Here is a 19,951-nt window from a genome sequence, read left to right as displayed (position 1 = left end):
CAGGCCTGAGGTGCCTGAGACAGCTGTGCATGATGTCCTCAAAAAAGAAAAGCAGGTAAAAAGAACGAAGGAGAGGCAGAGAGGCCTCAACCATAATACCAGGAATGATTCCCAAGGAAAGAAAATTCCAGGCAACTTGCATTGTTTCACTCCAGAATCGGGACTAAAAAGTTCTTAGCAATTTGATGAGTGTGCGTGTGTTCACTGCCCTGCACGCGGCTGGCAGCCACACGAAGTCACAGGGCAGCTGAGAGAAGTGCTTGGTGAAGGAGCGGTTCGTGATGGGAACCCCGGGCACAGGCACCTTCGCCCAGGGCCTGCTCTTCCCTCTCAGCGCCAGCCACCCGGGGGGGGGGGGGGGTGAGCAGGAGTGACCTCGGGGGTGCATCTGGCCATGATGTCATCACCGTGATGGTGATAAGCCAAATCTGTCCAGATAAATTTCTTCTCTTTCATCCATTCGACAATCACTGTTGAGCACCTACTGTGCCCCGGGCCCCTACATCTTTCCCCTCTTGTACTCCTCAGGACAACCCCAGAGGCGGGTTCTGCTGGCCGATCTTCAAAGATGAGCGACGAGGCTCAGGGTGAGGTGACGCGCCATGCCAGGAAGACGGTGGGGATTTCAGCCTGGTGTTCTGACCGCCCAGCAAGAGGGACCTCCCTGGGAAGCGTGCGGAGATGGGCGCAGCCTTCCTGAGCGACGGGCAAGGTCCTGGAGGCCCGCTTTTGTTCAGTGGGGGGCGAGGGGGGGGTCACACGTTCTCCAACACGTTCTCCATTGTACAAGCGAGGAAGTGGGCTCAGCGGAAAGGAGGACTTCACATTCCGGAGAGCAATCCTCGCCCGGGGCAAAGTTTACTTGCTCTCCCTCTTGTTCACAGACATCACTATAAACACGGTCCTATTTTAGATCTTACAGCGCATAATATCGTTGGGCTTTAAAAAATCGGACTTCCCTGCGGGATGTGGGGCAAGAACCGGATTTCTTGATGCACCACGCGGCCTTGCTCCCAGGTGCCCGCGAACTTGAGCCACAAGACTCTCTGCGAAGCGTAACCTGCTCACAGCTCCACGTCGGCAACTGCGACCTCGTTACTGCGCAGGCGCAGCTGCAAACTCCCGCGCGCTCGACGGGCCCCTCGTGGGCGAACTCACTTCCGAAAGGGCGGGGGGGCAGCGGCGAATCCTCCTTCCACCCGCAGATGGTCCAAGCCAACTTCTGGCCAATCAGAAAGCTTCTCTTATCACTGCTTCTGGCTACGGAGACTGGAGCTTCAGTCCCGCGAACTTTCCGGCGGCCCGGGGGCGGGAGTAGTAATGATTGACGTCTCCCATAACCATTCGTCAAGCGGGATGAGCTTGAAGCGCAAATACCACTAAGAACTGTCCGTCAAGGGAGGCCTGTTAGCCCCGCCCCCTCCTCCCACTGGCCTCCGAGAGCCTTCGGGGCGGGAGCTTTTGGTGGCAGCCAATCGCGGGTCAGCGGGGAGGAGGAGGAGGCGGGGCAGGCGGGCGGTGGGTGAGCGGGAGCGCCTCTGGCACTGTGTTTGGGTTGGGGCTGCAGGCTTGCGGGGTCACACTTCTCGGTCCCCACTGCCGAGGCTGGGCTGGGAACGGGAGCCGCGTCGCCTCGCTCGCACCTCCAAGGCCGTCTTCTGAGGCCGTGAGCCGAGCCCCATCTGGCGCTCCTCCGCGCCCCCGCCCCAGTCCTAGCGCCCGATAGCCGCCCCCAGCCCAGCCCAGCAGGTCCGGGCCCCATTGTCCCTGTCCCCACCGCGGCCACAGGCCCCTTGAGCCTCTCCTCTCCCCACTTCCCTTCCCAGGCAAGCCCCCCAACGCCTCTAGCAGCCGCTCTTCCCTGTCTCGTCCGCGGAGGTGGTTGGTTACCATGGTGAAGCTGGCGGCCAAATGCATCCTGGCAGGTGAGTTTGAAATTTACAGTCTCCGGAGTCCAGAGACTTCGTAAGTTATCTAGAGCTTTTGTTCTCCTAAATTGCCTACCCTCTTTCCCTTTTTTGTCTCTTCCAAAAGCGAGTTAATGTAATTACTGATAGAGTAAACTCCATTAGGGTGGGAGAATTATCTTCCAGAGCACATTTGTAGCTCCAGCTGACTTCCCCACTCCCTGCCATACTCTGAGACCACCTTCACCAGTTTTTGAGCTGTGTTCAGGAGGAATAGACTCGTTAAAAAAAAAAAAAAAAAAGTCAGGCTAAACACACCATTAAGTGTTTCATCTAAACTATGTGCTGTATCCCAAAGTCAGGTATCACTGACTTTGGAAGTCTTTACTTGTGGGATTTTTTTTTCCTGACCCCACCCCCTCTGATAACAGGGATTGGAGACAGTAATGTACAGTTGACCAGAGTTTGCAACAGGCCCATGTGTGTTGTCTTTAAGAGCCAGAGTTACTGTGCCGCCTCACACTCAGGAGGACACGAATATTGAATCCCCCAAAGGCAGGAATCTTCGTTTTGTTGACTCCTATATCTCAAGCATCCTGAACAGTATCTGGAACCCAAGAGGTACTCAGTAACTATGTGTGGCATGCATGACAATGTGGCATTCACATTTGTGGTGTTCCCTTTGTCTGCACATTTAGGAAAATATTTGCCTGGGTTTTGACCTGAGGCCCCTGAACATAGATGTACTTTATTGAGTCCTTAGTGCATGTCAGGCATGGGTACTTCATTCAGTCCCCTCACCAGAGCACACTGGAATAGGGGCTGTATTGTTCTGCTCTTACTGAGGCACTGAGAGGTCAAGTCTCTTGCCCAAGGTCACCCCCCCCGCCAGCGAAGGAAAATCATACGCAGGATTTCAGCCCCCAGACCTGCCTAACTCCAAAACTCTTCACTTGTGTTACCATTGAACCCCGCCCTCTCTCCAGGGTTCCCTGACCAGCTCAGGAAAGAAATGGTAAGAAACTATATGGAGGAAAAAGAGATGCCTTTTTGGCTTCCTCTCTTCCAGACTGAAATTGATGCTATTTTTAATGGCTTTTCTAATTTGAAAATAAAAGGGCCACACAGAAAGATGACTGACAATAGTAACTCAGATCATACTGGAGCAAAAAAAAAAAAAAAAAAGATCAGTGGTTCTCAGGAGAGGTCTCCAGTTTCCAGAGCCCAGGGGAGGTAGTATTATGTAACAAAAGTAATTCAGCTGTTCCTCTGATCGGCTCTGTCATCTTGGACACAGCACTTCTCTGAGCCTCAGTTTCCTTGCAGATAAGGTGAGAACGTTTTTTATTTTCTGAAGTTGTACATTTTCTGATGTGTGCTTCTCTCTCTAACTGTTCTTTCTCTTATTCTCTTATTCTTTCTCTTATCTCTTTCTCTTATCTCTTAATTCACCTTCCATCATGGGACTCACTTACTGAGCATCTTCTATGTGCCAACACTGCACAGGAACCCTCAACACAGGTATCTCAGTGAATCCTCACGAGAACCCTGTGGGATCGGTATTGCTGTCATCCTCATTTATAGCTGGGGCACCTGAGGCCCAGAGAGGTTAAGACACTAGCCCTGGGTCGCACAGCTGGATGCGGCAGAGCTGGCATCCAGATCCAGACCGGGTGGTCTGATTTCCAGGGCTTTGTTTTTAGCCCCCCAGCTCTTCTGTCCTCAAGCCCTAAGTCTAGACTCTTTGCCCCTCTTTATGCGCACTCCCTCGGGCACTGTTTCACCTGATTTCAGCCACTGCCTGAGTAAGTGATTCTTGAACTCCAGTCTAGTCCTCAACTGCAGCCTCCTTTCAGGGCCTTGAGGGCATTTCCTCTTGGTAGTTTCCAGAAACCAAAAAGACCTCAGCACAATGAATCAGGTCCCCACCCCCTCACCACCACCCACCAAATTCTCATTCTCCACACCGCCCCCACCGCATACACTCCCCTCCCTGGGTTTATTTTTCCTTTCTCTTCCCAGGCCTACTGTTTAAATTGAGTTTATCTGTCTTTTTTCTCTCCTATAACTGGTCATTGAGGGGCCTGATATTCAGTTCAAGTGCTCATTCATTCAACAGATATTTATTGAGCACCTGCTCTGTGTGAGTCACCGTGCAAGGTATAACGGGAATGCAGGGATGAACCAGGCCAGCCCCTACACTCTTGGCAGTGCTGAGATTTTGGGAGAATAATTTATAATCGAACAAACACGAATAGAATGCCCTTTGTGTGCCAGATACCAGAGAAATGCCTCAGGGCATGGCTGCTAATTGTTCTGGCTCAGACGAGGAGATGAGGAGGGACTACACCCTTGGCATTTATCTGTTTTATTTACTTAAAAATCACTTAAATATAACTTCAAAAATGTCAGGTACTGCACATATTAGCTCATTAAATCCTCCTAACAATTCTGCGAGACAGGTGCTATTCTTCCCTTTATGCAGAAGTGGTAACTGAGGCCCCGAGGGAGATCGCTGACCCAAGGTCACATAGCTAGTAAGTGGCAGAGCTGGGGTGTGCCCTAAGTACCACAGTTTACTCCCCCTTGATGGAAGTGGGGATGATAATAGTGCCTCGCCAGAAGGTGGCTCCGACATCAAGTCTAATGCTACCAGCAGTGAGCCTCACAGGTAAAGGCAAGAGGGAGGGATGGCCTTCAGAGGCAGTGGGGGAAGGACACGGAGCCTTGCCGGGCAGAGAATCTGGACTTGGGCGGGGAGACCTGGAAGGAAGTTACCTTTGAGGGATTCTCAAAGGGCAAGAGAGTAGGAGTGTAGGGTCCAGATTCGGTGTAAGGGATAGTCGGAGAGCTAATTGGAGGTGGATTCAGGGTTGACGGTAGAGAGGGGTACACAGTAGAAGGCATCTTCTTCATGAGAGCGTGACAGGGTCAAACTCGATCTTGGAAAGGTCCATCTATTGGTGCCGACAGGGAGGGTAGAACAAAGAGAAAAATGAAAAGCAGAGAGGGGCAGGTGGGGAGTCCTTTAGGCAAGACCCGGTCAAGAAAACAGAAAATAACATTAGGCATTTTATTCCACGGAATTGGTTCAACGGTTCCATTTCTCCAAATGGAGGAGAATGGAAAAGCAAGAAGAAAACATTGAGATGACACGGAAGTGGTAGATAGAGGTTGGGTTATCAGAGGCTTGAGGAAGAAGCCCACAGAGCTGGGATCCAGATTCCTGAGGAGGGGGCTGGCTCTGCTGGGATGGGACCTCAAGAATTCAGTCACCCACCACGTGATGCCATGGATCACTAGGCCCTATTCCCCACTGGCAGGGAGCTGGGCCCCGTGTTCAGGCAAGACATGACCAAATCCACTCCGGATCATGCTGCGGGTCTGGGTTTTGAGACCACTCTTGCTACCAATGCAACAGAAGTCAGGGTCCAGGCAAAAAAGCAGAACCTGCATTAGGTACTACACCGGCGAGAATTCATGCAGGATGTCCATCAAACAGGTACTGGAGGCCTGGAAGGATGAAGGGACATCAGAAGCTCAGGAGGGCCCTGGGGAGCCGAGATGCAGATCTCTGAGAAGGGGGCACTGCCCCGCGATGCTGGCATCTCTGAGAGGGAATAATAAGGTCGGTCTGGGAATACAAAAAAAGCAAACAAACTGGAGAGAAGTTACTACCTACTGCTGGGATGAAGGCCATTGCCAGGGTGCTGCTAAGGGATGCAGCAGGCAGGTGGGAAAGGGGCAAGCCCATCCCCCCTCTCCCAGCTGCCAGTCTTTTTCTAGAACTCGCACTGGCAGAGCTGGACAGGAAGCCCCTGGCAAAGGAGACACATGTTTGCAGAGTCCCTGCTCCCGCATCACAAGGCAGGGCACAGAGCCCAGGTTGAGGTCTGAGGTAACTCGTGCAGTGTCAGCAGTGACAACAAAGGTCATGCGGGCTTGAGACTCAGCAAAGGACATCAGGAGTGGGGAGGAGAGCGCAGGGTGTGGGAGGAGCGGGGGACATGCGGTCTGAGGTGACTGGGTACAGCTGGGAAGTGTGGGCAAATGGAGACGGGAGCAGAACCAGTGAGATGCGTGAGCAAGAGCACTTGGGACCTGGGGGTGCGACACAAGCCTGGCTGTCAACAAACAGATTGGGTGAAGGCCCAACATTCCAGTGGAACCATCCACACGTTGTTGGAGATCCAGACAAAGCATGGGAGAGAGATCCTGACCCAAGAGGTGACAGGGGAAAGAGAGTAAACGGGACAGCAACTGGGAGCAGAGGGCCAAGGGGAGACCCACAGGAGTGCCCACATTTCAGAGGTGGGAGAACCAGACCAGTGCCAGGACACCAGGGCCACGGAGCCAGGGGGCTCGGGAAGGAGGGGGCTGCTTTGGGCTGACTCATCCTTCAGAGATGTCAAGGAGCGAGAGAACTGAGAAAAGCCATCGGACTTGGCAATTAGGAGGTCACAGGTGACCTTGCATCGTGCCTTTGCAGGTGTCACCATCTCTGTCCAGCAGTGCCCCTCCCTGCCGTCACCCCAGGCTCAGCCTCGCCCCGGGGGAGTCTGCCTCGCTGATGAAACTGCGCCTTCGTTTCTTTCCTCGATGCGCCCTCAGACGCTTTGGTTCTCAGCTTGTGCTATTTGGCTTTGCACTTTGTCATCGTGTTGCTCTGCAAATGTGTTTATCAGCATTTCCCTTCCCTGTGCTGGATCCCTCCTCAGCCGGCACACGAGGCTTTCCGTAAGTGTGGGTGACTCTGACTGACAGTCGGAAGAAAGATTTATGAAATTAACTAGAACAAATAAATCCGTGGGGAATTTCACAAGCAGGAAGAGCCAATTTCCAACTGGATTCAGAAGCAAAATTGGAGTCCAGAGGGTGGATGCAGTCAGAGCGCAAGAAGGAGAGTGATACGCTCTGTTTGTTTGGAGATGGATGGGTACCCGGCCACAGTCCAGCCCGCGGTCGCCCCTGATGGCAGGCGAGGCTGCGGTGATGGGGGCCTGGAGGGGCAGTGTTAGAGATGGGTCAGGAGTGTCCCTGAGCTCTAGGAGAGGAGTGGGGTCTGGCGGGAAGAGTGAGATGTTGGAAGTCTGGGCCAGTTACCCAGCTTTCTCTGAGCCTCGGACTCTTCATCTGCCAAATGAGGTTAATGATGGTGACGGTAGGGGGTAGGGGCTGGGAAGGAGGGAATCTCGTGCGTGATTCCCTTCTAAGTCATGGCAGTAAATAGAAAAGCAAGACTGAATAGCTCACTCAGTCCCGGAGGAGTTCACAGGAAATGAAATGCCACAAGTAGTCAAGTAATTGTCTCACAAGAGAAAATTATAGGTGGGAAAAGTCAAAACTGAAAAGTGAACAGAGCAGCAGGCTGTGGAGAAGTCAAATGAAGAGGCGCGTGGGGGCCGACCGTAAGCAGCGAAGGTGCGGTGATCACACCGAAGGATTCAAGTCAGAGGCCCGCGAGCTCAGTGGCGGTTTTGCTGAGGGGCCAGGGGGTGAGAGAGCAGAAAACAGGTGTTCTGAAGGAGCGTCCATGTCAGACCCATGGCCCAGAAGATCTTGCAAATGAGAACAGCGTGGAGTCACAGGAAGCCGAGCAGAGCCATCTGTGGGGAAGGGGAGGGGTGGTGCACACAGAGGGATTAGGGGTGGGCATGGAGAGCCTTCAGCATCCTTGGGGGCAGGGAGGACCTCCAGATTAAATCGCTCCCGACAGTCTTGCGAAAGGTCCAGATCTCAGACCGAAACTATGCCATAAACCTTTAGTTTGGAGATACCAGTTTATGGGGCTGTGGACTCATGAAGGAAGGCCAGGGAGATAAACCCCCGTAGGTATAAGGCAAGCTGGAGGAAACGGCGGCCGTTGCGGATGGACGTGGAGAGGCCCCTGGAAAGATGGATCCGCAGTGGTCTCAGGCACAGGGAAGGCGGGAGCAGAACGTATCACTTGGAAATGGATTTCAGGTTGATGAATTTAGCACCTGATCTCTTGCTTCCTGTAAATACAGAAGCCCTCCCAACTTCCATCCCGCCCTGTCCTAAAAGAAGCGTGCAGGGACCCAAGTACGGAAGCTCTAAACTCAAATTGGTTGTTAGGCAGGTGAGCCCCGTAAGACTGAGCCGGGTCTTACCCCTTTACCTTCAAGACTTCAAAGTAAATTCAAGTTTGAAAGTGAGAGTTTTTCCCCATGGGGTGTGTTCAGTGGCAGATGTTAGTTCTGTTTCTAGTGCTCGAAAGCCCCCCTTAAGCTCTGTTACCTTCTGGGTCAGTTCTTTTGGATGAAAGGATTACCCTTGAAGAAACGCAACTGGGCTTTGAAGATTGCTCTCCTGGACCCGTGGCCCCACCAGCCACCTCACAAGTCCCCAGGAGAATCAAGTACATTTTCTCTGAAAAGTCATTGAAGTTTCTGGTTTCTAACTAGTGTTGTGGAGTGCGAGATTCTCCAGTCAGATCAGGATGGCAATGATGATTTTCTTCTCTGACCTCACAGGAGATCCAGCAGTGGGCAAGACCGCCCTGGCGCAGATCTTCCGCAGCGACGGGGCCCATTTCCAGAAGAACTACACCCTGGTGAGATGTGGGAGTCGTGGGCTGGCCCAGGCTTAAAGAGCAGCGGTCGTCCCCTAACCCTGAGGCAGTGACTTTCCAGAATTCCTTAAGAAGCCCTAAGAGAGCATGGCCACGCGAAGAGCACTTTTCCACAAGCCACAGGGCACGAGGCTGTCTGTGGAACAGAGCAGCTGGTGGTCGGCTTGGTCCCCGTGTACCGCTCCTTGTGGGCAGGGAGTTGGACGAGGCTGGTCGGTCCTGTCTGACTTCTGCACCAACAAATCCAGAACATAGTGCTTGTACCTTCTGGGCATCGGGTGTTCATCGTGTCCTGCAACACGCCTCTTGGGACCCTCTGACGTGCAAACTCTCGGTTTTCCCCCCGCAGACGACAGGGGTGGACTTGGTGGTGAAGACAGTGCCAGTTTCTGACACGGGGGACAGTGTGGTAAGTGGTGCCCTTGACCCCGGAGAGCTCAGTGCTCCTCCAGCTGGGCCCAGAGTCTCCGTGGTCAGTGTCATCCTCCCTAAGAGGGAAGCGGTGCGAGGACTTGGCCTAGGCTTTTCTGAGCACTTGGGAAGCGTCGCTGACCCAGGCCGAAGAGGAGGGAGTAGGAAGACGGGGATAGGGGCCCTGCGCTCACAGAACTAGCATAGTATCAGGGTTCTTAATCCGGGTCCCTTTTTTGGAATCCATAACTCTGGAAATTGAATTGCAAGGCATTACGTTTGTAGTACTGTCCTGGAGAGAAGGTTGAAGAATCACCACCTTCTTAAAGAGGTCTATGAGAAAACACAACTTTTAAGTACTCCCCGATGCAGGCAGAAATGAGCACAGATTACAGCACTGACCTTCAGACTGCAGGTGCTGGGGTCAGAAGCCAGCCGGGGGGCATCCAGTGCCCAGGGGAGCCGAAGGGGGAGACTTCCCAGAGCAGCAACATTGGGGAGGGGCCCTCGCATGGGCTGGCCGAGGTTGGGTCGAGGGGCAGGAAGGGTCACCCTCCACCATCGGGGAAGGATGGCAGGCTGTCCTACTTTAAACGCCTTCTCCAGGCCTACTCAGTGACCTGCTTTAAAAAGAATTGTTTTAAGATTTGAAAATCAATTTGGTTAACAAAGTGCAGAATGACCTTTTGGAAACCAGAGCACTTGTCAGCCTGTTTAGCATTCTGTTCTGCCAGGTGGGAAGTCAGCTTGTTCCTGGTATTTTTGCACTCGGGGTTAGGAGAGGTGAGCTGCCGCACAGAAAGTGCTAGTTGGTGTGGGAAACCGTTGCGCTGCCTGTCTCTGGCTCTCGAGATCGTTCCTTTCCCACATCATCTTCCGCGAGCCTTGGGGAAGAGAGAGAGGCTCTGTGGTAATGGGCGTATCTCACCCCTAAGACAGGTCTGCGGGGAGCTGAGTGTCACCTCGGGGACTCGCGGCCAGCGATTTCCCTACATGTAGACTTTCTCGGGACATGCCTTTCTGGTTCTAGGAACTCTTCATTTTTGACTCTGCCGGCAAGGAGCTGTTTTCTGAAATGCTGGATAAACTGGCAAGTAGCGTGCGATCTTTTTCCTAACCACCACCACCACCACCACCTTCCACCACAAAGTTTCCCCCCTTCCATGCTCTCCCAGAAATGTCACTGCAGTCTGGCTGCCAAGAGAAGCTACCATGGCTGAATTATTTCAGGGGCAGTCCTCCCAGCCTTGAGACTCACGGCCCCTTGGCCAGGAGGACTGGCTCGTGCACGTGTTTCCCCTCCCCCCAGCTCCGGAATGGCCAGGTTCCAAATGTGCCCGAGCTGTGTGACTCAGTCCCCGCAGCGCTCTGGGCCCCCCTTCTTTCACCAGCTTCCTCCCGATGGTGCACGGTCAGCACTCCCCAACCTCCTAGGATGGAAGCAAACATTTCCTTCCCCTCTAGGGGGCACCCTGGAGGCCCCATAGCAAGGCTCACCTTCCCCTCCCACCTCCTGGGCCCAGCCTGGGGTTTGCTCTGGGACCTGCGCGTGCGGCCACCAGGGGCTTCTCTGGCCCACCCAGCCGTCCTCACAGGATCCAGCTCAATGTACCTTCCAAGGTAACAGTTCCGCTAATCTGGGCCAGTGAGCTAATTAGAAGGTTTGAGCTCTCCAGAGCCCTCCCCTGCCTTTCCAAGAACGGCTACATTTTAATAGAAACTGTTTTCTGCCCCTTTTTTGTTGTCTAAGAGAAATAGATGTAATGACGGTCATTTCTCATGGGCTTGGCTTCACACATCCATCTGCGATGCTTACAACGTGCCCGCTGTGTGCATGGCCTCCCACTGGGCAAGGCCCTACTGGGCAGAAGGGTGTGTCTGGGCAAGCCAGAGCAGTACCGATCAGCCCAGCCCCTGCTTCCAGCCGGCCCTGATGCTGGGTGCCTGCTCTGGCTCCAGCTTGATCCCAGGCCTCTCCTGGGTGCCCTCACTGAGGCCTAGAGGGAGGAGGTGTCCCCTGCATGCACAAAGGAGAGGTCATTGTGGTTCTAGCAAGAGTTCTTGAGTTCGTCTGCAGAGTGAAGCTGTGTGTGTGTGGGGGGGGTGTTCATCAGTTCGGTCAAAGGGGCAGCATAGCCTTGGGGTACAGTGAGCCCTCCAGAGCCAATCCTAGACCAGCCTTCCAAGGACAACTGGAGGGAAAAGGATTCCTCCCCACACCCTGGGAGGTTACTGACACCAGAAATAAACCAGGCTGTAATTGTGCAGGATGGGGGTCCGCAGAGACTGGGGCATGGCAAGAGCGTCCGACACCGGGACAAGCATCACAGCCTCTGAGCAGGGCCGTCCTGTGGCCTTGTGCCATGTAGCAGGATGTCCCAGGACTCTGAGCAGCCCCTGAAGGCCACAGCCTCTGAGAGCAGAGCCCTGCTTCTTAATTGGGACAGCGAGCCCTGTCCAGTTGTCAGTCTGGTTTGGATTAGGGCTGATACACTGCAGGAGAAGCAGAAAGTGCTCTTTGCATTTTGAAAAGCCAGCCCTTATTAAGAAGATGCCAGCAAACAAGCTTCCAGGGGCTGGCTAATGGAAGAAAGGATGCTCTTTTAGTCCTGCAAAGCAGAAAAACGAAATAACTGGCATAAGAGTGGGCCCTCGAGAGGAATGCGACAGAGAATGAATGAATGAAACCAGTGGCAGGCAAAAGCATTTCTGGGTAGAAAAAGCCTCAGTCCTACCCGTTTTTAAAGCATGTCTGATCTGGGCAAGTCAGTTACCCTCTCCGAGCTCAGTAGGGATATTGAGACCAGCCCTGCAAAGTTGGGAGGTTTCTCAGCCACGCACAGCACGCTGCCCAGCCAGCAGCCTGGTGCAGAGGTGAGCCCCTGCCCTCGCCTTCAGCCCAGCCCTCCCGTTGGTGCCTGTGGGTGAACTGCTTTCTCCTGTGGGTGGGCTCAGGTTCCTGACTCCCATCCCCATTATAGTTTTTCATCCCACCCCCCCACTTCCCCCCATCGCTTCCCTCGGAAGGCCAGCCTAGAAATCGCTTTCACTGTTACTGATGTGCTCGTCCTGTCCCCCTGGCACAGTGGGAGAGTCCCAACGTCTTGTGTCTCGTCTATGACGTGACCAACGAGCAGTCCTTCACCAACTGTAGCAAGTGGCTGGAGAAGGCTCGGTCACAGATTCCAGGCACCTCCCTCCCAGGTAGGAGCTGCCGTCAGCTGTGGGACTTCCAGCACCTCTGCCCTCGAGTTCACGAGCTCAAGGTCATTGCAGAGGTGGCTACGGGGAGAAAAGAGGGTGCGGTGTCCCCGGCTTAGAGTATTGTGGCCTGCATTGTACAGTGACTCTGCCTCTTAGCAGCCCCGGAAACCTCAGTGAGTTACTGCACACACTTCTGTGAGTCTGTAAAATGGGCACGATGACGCCCGTCCCCCCCCCAACCCCGCCGCAGGGTTGTGGAGAGGAGACTCAAGCATAATATGGGGAAGGTGCTGTGATATGAATGAGTTTTTATTTCTGAAAGCTAGCCCCGGGGATGAATTCCTCATTTTCTCCTGTATGTGGGGCGCAAGTAAACATTCAAGTCCTATTGTCACTTCTGAATGCTTTAAATCAGTTTATTTTTCATCCCTATGTGAGATCAACAAATTCCCCTCATTAGAGACCAGGGAAAGCGATCTCCAGAGACGAGCTCAGAAATTAGCTGCAGCTGATGCAGCTGGGAACGGCTCTAAATTACCTCTGAGTCCCTGACTCTGAGCCCAGTCCTTAGATTAGTATTAATGACCATTTTTAACGTTTGCTCCATGTGCTAGGAATTATCACAAATGCTCACATAAATTTGGCCCTCACCTTGCAGCCTGAAGGAGACAGGGCGGACAGATCCGCGTGAAATCTGGAAAAAGGGCCGAGCAAAAGCTGCATGTGAAAAGCAAAGCCCGCTGGGGTGGGGGTAGGGGGGCAGCCCTGGAGCCTCTCCCTCTCTCTCCCCCCGCCCCCCCGTGCTCAGCACCTCGAATCGGGCGGCCTCTCCCCAACAATGTTTTATACCCCTCAAAATTAGCGTGCTTGCCCTTTCATCTCTCCAGCGATCCTCCCAGGCCGCCACAGTTAAATGTGATGCTCTGGTTGTTTCTTTCGAGTAGGTGTGCTAGTGGGGAACAAGGCAGACCTGGCCAGCAGACGAGCGGTGGATTCAGCTCAGGCCCGGGCGTGGGCCCTGGGCCAAGGCCTGGAATGTTTTGAAACATCCGTGGTAAGTGGCTCTGCTCACTCCGGAGCCAAGTCTGGAGTGGGCCTCTGCTGGAAGTGGTCTTTCACAGGACCTCATGGGCATCGAGTTGTTCTCCCACCATATGCAGGGTCTCATTTGGAACTGACGTGCACATTCTTAGTCCAAGACGCTTCTCGCTATAGCAGAGTCACTCATGTACTTACAGTAAAGCAGATCAGCCGGCCAGCGCCGACATAGTTGTATCTCAGTTAATGAGAAATGCAAGTGCATCGGGTTCGACTGCAGCGACCGTTGGCATTCGCATGAGACAGGGTGGGTTACAGTGCTGTTGGAGCGTATCTCACGGGTCCCCCAGGCAGGATCGTGACCCTGGGCGCCGGTCCCATAATTCCCATCTCCGTGTTGAGAAGGCGAAGGGACTTGCCCAGGGTCACAGGACTAGTGAAGAGTCGAGCCAGGAGTATGATCCCTGGCTCCCTGTCCCACCTTGCCACAGCCCCAGGGTGATGCCAGGCCACAAAGTACCCTCCTTAGAGTCAGCAGGAGCTCTTGGGAAAGGGGACAGCCAGCGGGATTTGCTATTGCCACCCTGAGTGTGCTGTCTCCCGATTCTGGCTGTCCGCTGCTGGGGGACCCCCTTCCTCTGCTCGAGACCTTTTAGGTCCCAGCCTCCCCGCAGCCGGGTGCAGGCATGCGACCCCCTCTGCACGCTCGGATCAGACTTTCCAGAAGGGAGTAAAGTGACAAGCCACCCCCTGCCGGAGCGGCCCAGAAGCATCCATTGCAGCCCCAGGGGCCAACGTCCTGGCTGCAGTGCCCCTCCCCGGGGTTGCTGGGGAGACTTGCCAGCCCGAAACACCCATGGTTGTCGCTGGGACCTCACTCCTGGCCTTGTGCCCCGCCCCCGGGCCTGATTCTTTGACCCTCCAAAAGAGTCAGTGGGCTAGTTAAGAAATAGCCTGGAGGTGGTTTTCTACTCAAGCTGCAGACATTTCCGTTGTTGCATTTACAAAACTTGGCAAATGTTGCTGTTCAATTGCTGTGTGGATGTGAACTTTTTAAATCCCCCAAAGTGGCGTGTTTTCTTGAGACAGTAAAGCGGGTAAAGGCCAACACTGGCGGCTGAGGGTGAGGCGCAGAACTAGTTGTGGGACCCTCGGCGTGTTCATCAACATGCTGGCGCCTCAGCCGCCTCACCTGTAAAATGGGAATAAGAAAATATATTCCTCATCGAGTGGTAAATGTGAGAATTCAGTCAGAGGATAAATGGGAAAACATCAGCACAAAGTCTGGTACCTAGTAAACAATAAATGTTTGCTTTTGACGTATGACCATTCCCCCAGCAATTTTCTTTATACTATTGTTACTTAAGTGTTTTGTATTCATAGATTATACAAAGATAGATGTCCCCCTTGCCTCCACCCAATGATCACAAATGCTAAACTAATGAAGTTCACGGTTACGGGACAGACGGCTTCTCATCCTGTAACGTGGCGCGCCTTTGAGCCAAGCGTACGCTGCGCTACCCACGTCAAGCCATATTTTACTACTCCCTCTGCCTCCATTCACATTTGTGAAATTGCCTCCCCACCCCAGTATCCCATGGTCCCCAGAACTCTTGATAGAGCTCAAAAATTAACGCCCACCCCCAACACATTAGTCATCACAGGCCCCTCGGCGGCACGTTTCAATTCTGTGTAGGTGTTTGTTGCTACGCCGGTAAATTACACCGGAGGAGGCTGCAGTTAAGCACTTGGTATTAACTGTGTAAGTTAACTAGTCCCCCGAGTTGATGCTAACAGAAGCACCACTGGCAGCTCGGTTAAGAAAGCTGTAATTAAAAAGGAAATATAACCCAACGCTGCCTGAGACGCAGCCAAGCCTTGACACCCAGCGCCCGGCTCCGCCCTCCTGACTACGCGGCGGCCACGGTCCTGCGGACCAGGCGGGGCCCACGTGGTCGTCTGACCTTCTCTCTTCGCTCTTCATTCCATCTCCAGAACTCACTCGTCTTAAAACTGGAACTTGGCACCCTTCGATGCACCTTCACCTGTGTCCCCCACCACCCCTGGCAACCACAGTCTGCTTTGTGTTTCTAGGATTAGGGTGTTTTTAGATTCCACGTATAAATGAGAAGATGCGGTATATTTCTTTCTCTGTCTGCCTTGTCTCACCAAGCATAACGCCCTCAGGCGTCATCCACATTGTCACAAATAGCAGGATGCCCCCCTTTTCGTGGCTGAATACTATTCCATCGTGGCCATATGCATACCAACCACAATGTCTTTAATTCATCCATTGATGGACACTTCGGTTGTTTCTATGTCTTGGCTATTACGAATAATGCTGCAGTGAATGTAGGGGTGCGGGTATCTCTTCAAGGTAGTGATTTCATTTCCTTTGGCTATTTACCCAGATGTGGAATTGCTAGATTATATCGTAGCTCTATTTCTAACATTGTGAGGCACCTCCATACGGTTTTCCACAGCGGCTGCACCAGCTTGCGTTCCCACCAGCAGTGCACAAAGGTTCCTTTTTCCACACATCCTCGCCGACATTTGTTATCGCTTGTCCTTGGGGTAACAGACATCCTATCAGGTGTGAGGTGATAGTTCATTGTGGTTTTGATTTGCATTTCCCTGCTGATGAGTGGTGTCGAGCACCTTTTCATTGGCCTGGTGGCCGCCTGAATATCCTTTTTGGAAAAATGTCTATTCGCTCCTCTGCCCATTTTTTAAATCAGATTATCGATGTTTTTGCTGTGGAGTTACCCAAGTTCCTTACATATTCTGGATATTAACCCCTTCTCAGATGTGTGGTTTGCAGATATTTTCTCCCATTCCATAGGTTGCCTTTTCATTTTGTTGATGGTTTCTTTCGCTGTGCAGAAGCCTTTTAGTCTGATGTAGTCCCATTTACTGATTTTTGCTTCTGTTGCTTGTGCTTTGCTGTTATAGCCATAAAATCATGGCCAAGTTCCATGTCCAAGAGCTTTTTCCCAATGTTTTCTTCTAGGAGTTTTATGGTTTCAGGTCTTAAGTTCAAATCTTGAATCCATTCTGAGTTAATTTTTATGAATGGTATAAAATAGGGGTCCAGGTTCATTCTCGTGCATATGAATATCCGCTTTTCCCAACATCATTTATTAAAGAGGTTAGCTTTTCTCCATTGAGTATTCTTGGCTCCGTTGTCAAATACTAGTTGCCCATGTAGGCAGGGGTTTATTTCTCGGATCTCGATTCTGTTCCATTGGCTTTTGTGTCTGTTTTTATACCAGGACCATTCTGTTTTGATGACTATGACTTTATAATATAGTTTGAAATCAGGACGTGTGATGCTTCCAACTTTGTTCTTCTTTCTCAGGATTGCTTTGGCTATTTGGCATTTTTTGTAGATCCTCTTGGAGTTTTTTAAAGATTTTATTTATTTATTTTAGGGAGAGAGAGAGCGTGAGTGGGAGGAAGAGCAATGGAAGGGGGGAGGAGCAATGGAAGAGGGAGAGAGAGAATCCCAAGCAGACTCCACACTGAGCGCAGAGCCCAATGTGGGGGCTCGATCCCTGAGATCATGACCTGAGCCGAAATCAGGAGTCAGACATTTAACTGACTGAGCCACCCAGGTGCCCCCCTTTCTTGGACTTTCTAATACCCCTTGATATTTGACATTTTCAGACCAAAAAATTAAAAAACATTTTTTAAGCATGTTAAAAAAAAGTTTATTACTGTAGGACAGTATTAAACACAAGCAAGTTCAAGAAGGATCTGTGGGGAGGACTCCTCTTGCAGCCGGGGGAGGGAAGGGAACTGACCTTTGTTGAGCGCCTACTGTGTGCTAGCTATCTGCAGACATTATCTGCTGAAGCTTCTAGCAGCCCCACAAGACAGCCGGTGCTATCGCTGTCCTACAGATGACGAGCAGACTCAGAAAGGGTGTGTGGCTCTCTCTGGTTGCTCAGCCTGTGAGCAGCCAAACCAGGAATAGAAAGCCGGTCTAAGCTTGAGAACCTTCTAGAAGGAGCTCTGGCCTCCCACGGAACCTACTTTGGGACTCTCAGGGGCAGAATTCTAGGCCAGATTGAGCGCTAGTCTGGGAGCCTGTTCTAAGGATCTTTTCACACAAAGCAAACGTACTCTATAGTGTGCCAGGGAGATTATGATTAGTCATTTAACAAAAGGATTCCTGTCATCCGCAAACTCTCGTAATGCATTCAGAAAATGGTCCAGTTTACATCTGCTACTTCAGGAGTGCTCCATGGCATATATAAAGGCTCATCTCCACTGAATTCTTTACTTTTTGTGTTGTGTTCTCCCCAGATCTTGCTTTCAGGAGCTTTCAAATTCATTTGGAAATCCTCGTGTGTGTCCTATGCAGGCCTCATTCTCTGTCTACTCATTACTTAACTATGCTTTCAACTGGTGTAACATTCTTTTTTAGAGAGGGAGGAGGGGCAGGGGCAGAGGGAGAGGGAGAGAGAGAATCTTAAGCAGGCTCCACGCCCAGCGCAGAGCCCGACACAGGTCTCGATCCCACAACACTGAGATCATGACCTGAGCGGAAATCAAGAGATGCCCAACCGACTGAGCCACCCAGGCACCCCCAGTGTAACATTTTACCGTTGACATTGGCGTTGCTTGGGACATTATGTTCTGTACCACCAAACGTGCCTTGCGGATGTCACTGAGTTAGTTCTCTTCCGTCCGACTGGGGAGCTGATGGTCCTCGGCAGTCGTGCACTTAGCACGGGTGCTCATCTCACTACAAACTGTCCCCTCGTTCCTCGGCAGCGCCACCTCTGTTTCTGCTCTTGGCTAACTTGTCCCGTTTCCTCTTGGGATTTCCCTTGTGAGAAAGTCCAGGTAACGTTCTCCATGAGAACCGGTTTCCGTTGTGTGTTTCTGTCTCCCCGGCTGGCAGGGTGGAAAGGCTGCTCTTCTCCAGTTGGGGAACTCAAATCCTAGGCTGGGCTCCGCGCACCCCAGCTGAGCCACTGCACCCCTGGGCCGCAGGCTGCTCGCCTGCAGAGCGAGGGCACTGAGCTCGATGACTTCAGGACATTCTCAGTCTGGAAATCCTTCCCTTTCGTTGGGGTATATCATTGCCTCTTGTCAAGGCTGCCCTTTTGCCAGCTCCCAAGGATCGTCTGAAGACGGCTTCTTGTGCGTGCGTAGCTTGAGCCTCTGTGCTCAAAGTAGCGGGTTCTTTCTTCTGCCAACTTACTTCGTAAAAAAAAAAAAAAAAAAAAATACGTGCACACGGAGAGTGAGAGAGCACTAGCTGAGCTGAGAGGCTACCATTTTCCTTCCCCTAGAGCTTGGCCATGCTCACCCTGGGGGGCCGGTTCTTCCCACCCCGTAGAGAACATCTAGGGCCAGTTCCAGAGCTTGTCTAATCGCTCAGAGAACAGGAAGTCCTTTGGGCACCTTTAGTCACAAAATACTCATCTCAGTTATGAAGATGCACCCTCCTGGGTGCCTGAAAACTCCTCACCACTTCCAGTCAGTGCCCCCTCCCACACCTGCTGTGGGAAGCGGGGCCAGGCCGGCGGTCCTTGGTCCTGCACCTGCCCCTCCCCGCCCAGCCCGCCCCCTGCGGGAGAGGGAGCTCAGTGGGGAGCTCAGGCAGCTGGGCTGGGACCCGCCGCAGCCCCTCTGGACCTGCCAGGTGTCTCAGGCTGGCGCCCTGGGAGCGCTTCCGTGATGCCCCCTCCCTGGCCCATTGGCGGAACCTCCCCCTGCAGCTCATAGGTCACTCCTCCTCACCTGTCCTGCAGCCTTGGTTCCTGGCCCTCGGTTCTGGCTGGGGCCCACCCCCCCTCCTGGAGCCCGTCCCTGCAGAGTCCCTTTAGGGCAGCTCCAGGCTGGCTCTCCTGGCTCAGCTGTCAACACCGCCAGCCCCGGGCCAACCTCGATGCTCCCCAGGCCTGGCTCCAGCACTGGCCTGAGCCCCCGGGCCTCAGGCTTTCTCTTGGAGCCTCCCACTGAGCTCGAGGTGAGGGAGAGCCTCCCCAGGCAGGGGTCTGTGCCACGGCTCTGCCCGACTCGAGGTCAGGGTGGGCCCATCCCATCTGGCCCTCCCTCCGGAGTGGGGCGGGGGGAGTCCTTGCCATCTGTTATTTTGCATTGGCCTTTGAGGGCCCCAGTGAAAACTAAGCGAGAAGAGTCTCACTGTAACATCCCGTCACACGTGGGGCGAGCGTGGCTGAAAGCCCAGGCTCTGTAGAAACACCCAGGTGCAGACCCAGCTCCACCACTGACAGGCGTGAGGCTTTTGGCCAGTTACTTAACCTGTCCGTGTCTCAGTTTCCTCCTTGTACCGAGGGCGCGGTCGTAGCCAAAGGAGGCCAAGCGTGTGTGGCCCCTGACGGGAGGGGAGCGTGAGTCCTGATGAGGCCGTAACACCACGGGCTTCTTCACCTTGCCTCTACAGAAGGAGCTGGAAAACTACGAAGCCCCCTTCCACTGCCTGGCCAAGCAGTTTCACCACCTGTACCGGGAGAAGGTGGAGGTTTTCCAGGCGCTGCTGTGAGGGCCAGGGGCGGGCAGTGCCCCACGACGACACGGCGCCACTGGGGAGCTGGCGGGGACTCGGGCTCCTCGGGGAGGAGAGAAGCTGGAACTGCCTCGACGACTTCCAGTGTATCCTGATAGCTTTAAATAAAATGAGATGTAGGAGCCGCCACTCCTTCCATTCTTGGCCGGGGCGGCCCTGGTTCCGTCTTGCCCCTTGGCTGCCAGTTCCAGGGCGGCGCTCAGAACCTTGGTGGCCTGGCACCGGCGGGGGCCGCCACCTGTCAGAGTGGGTGGT

General features: G+C 53.2%; 1 protein-coding gene across 1 annotated transcript; it reads left to right on the top strand.

Annotated features, from left to right (window-relative positions):
• The first annotated feature begins 1,500 nt into the window (after positions 1 to 1,500).
• IFT27 (intraflagellar transport 27) lies at positions 1,501 to 19,818 on the top strand. Its single transcript, XM_036108734.2, has 7 exons — positions 1,501 to 1,925; positions 8,402 to 8,481; positions 8,849 to 8,908; positions 9,941 to 10,000; positions 11,997 to 12,114; positions 13,059 to 13,168; positions 19,574 to 19,818. Exons 1-7 carry the CDS (start codon positions 1,892 to 1,894, stop codon positions 19,670 to 19,672), a joined length of 561 nt encoding a protein of 186 aa, XP_035964627.2. The 5' UTR covers positions 1,501 to 1,891; the 3' UTR covers positions 19,673 to 19,818.
• Positions 19,819 to 19,951: the final 133 nt, after the last annotated feature.

The sequence above is a fragment of the Halichoerus grypus genome, chromosome 6 (assembly GCF_964656455.1).
Source record: "Halichoerus grypus chromosome 6, mHalGry1.hap1.1, whole genome shotgun sequence".
Classification (NCBI taxonomy): Eukaryota; Metazoa; Chordata; class Mammalia; order Carnivora; family Phocidae; genus Halichoerus; species Halichoerus grypus.
This window is presented reverse-complemented; position numbering and strand designations above follow the sequence as displayed.

Coding starts and splice junctions, on each gene's coding strand:
- IFT27 (XM_036108734.2), top strand. CDS start 1,892: ATGGTGAAGCTGGCGGCCAAATGCATCCTGGCAG. Junction 8,482..8,848: donor TCCAGAAGAACTACACCCTG/GTGAGATGTGGG, acceptor TTCCCCCCGCAG/ACGACAGGGGTGGACTTGGT. Junction 12,115..13,058: donor TCCAGGCACCTCCCTCCCAG/GTAGGAGCTGCC, acceptor TCTTTCGAGTAG/GTGTGCTAGTGGGGAACAAG.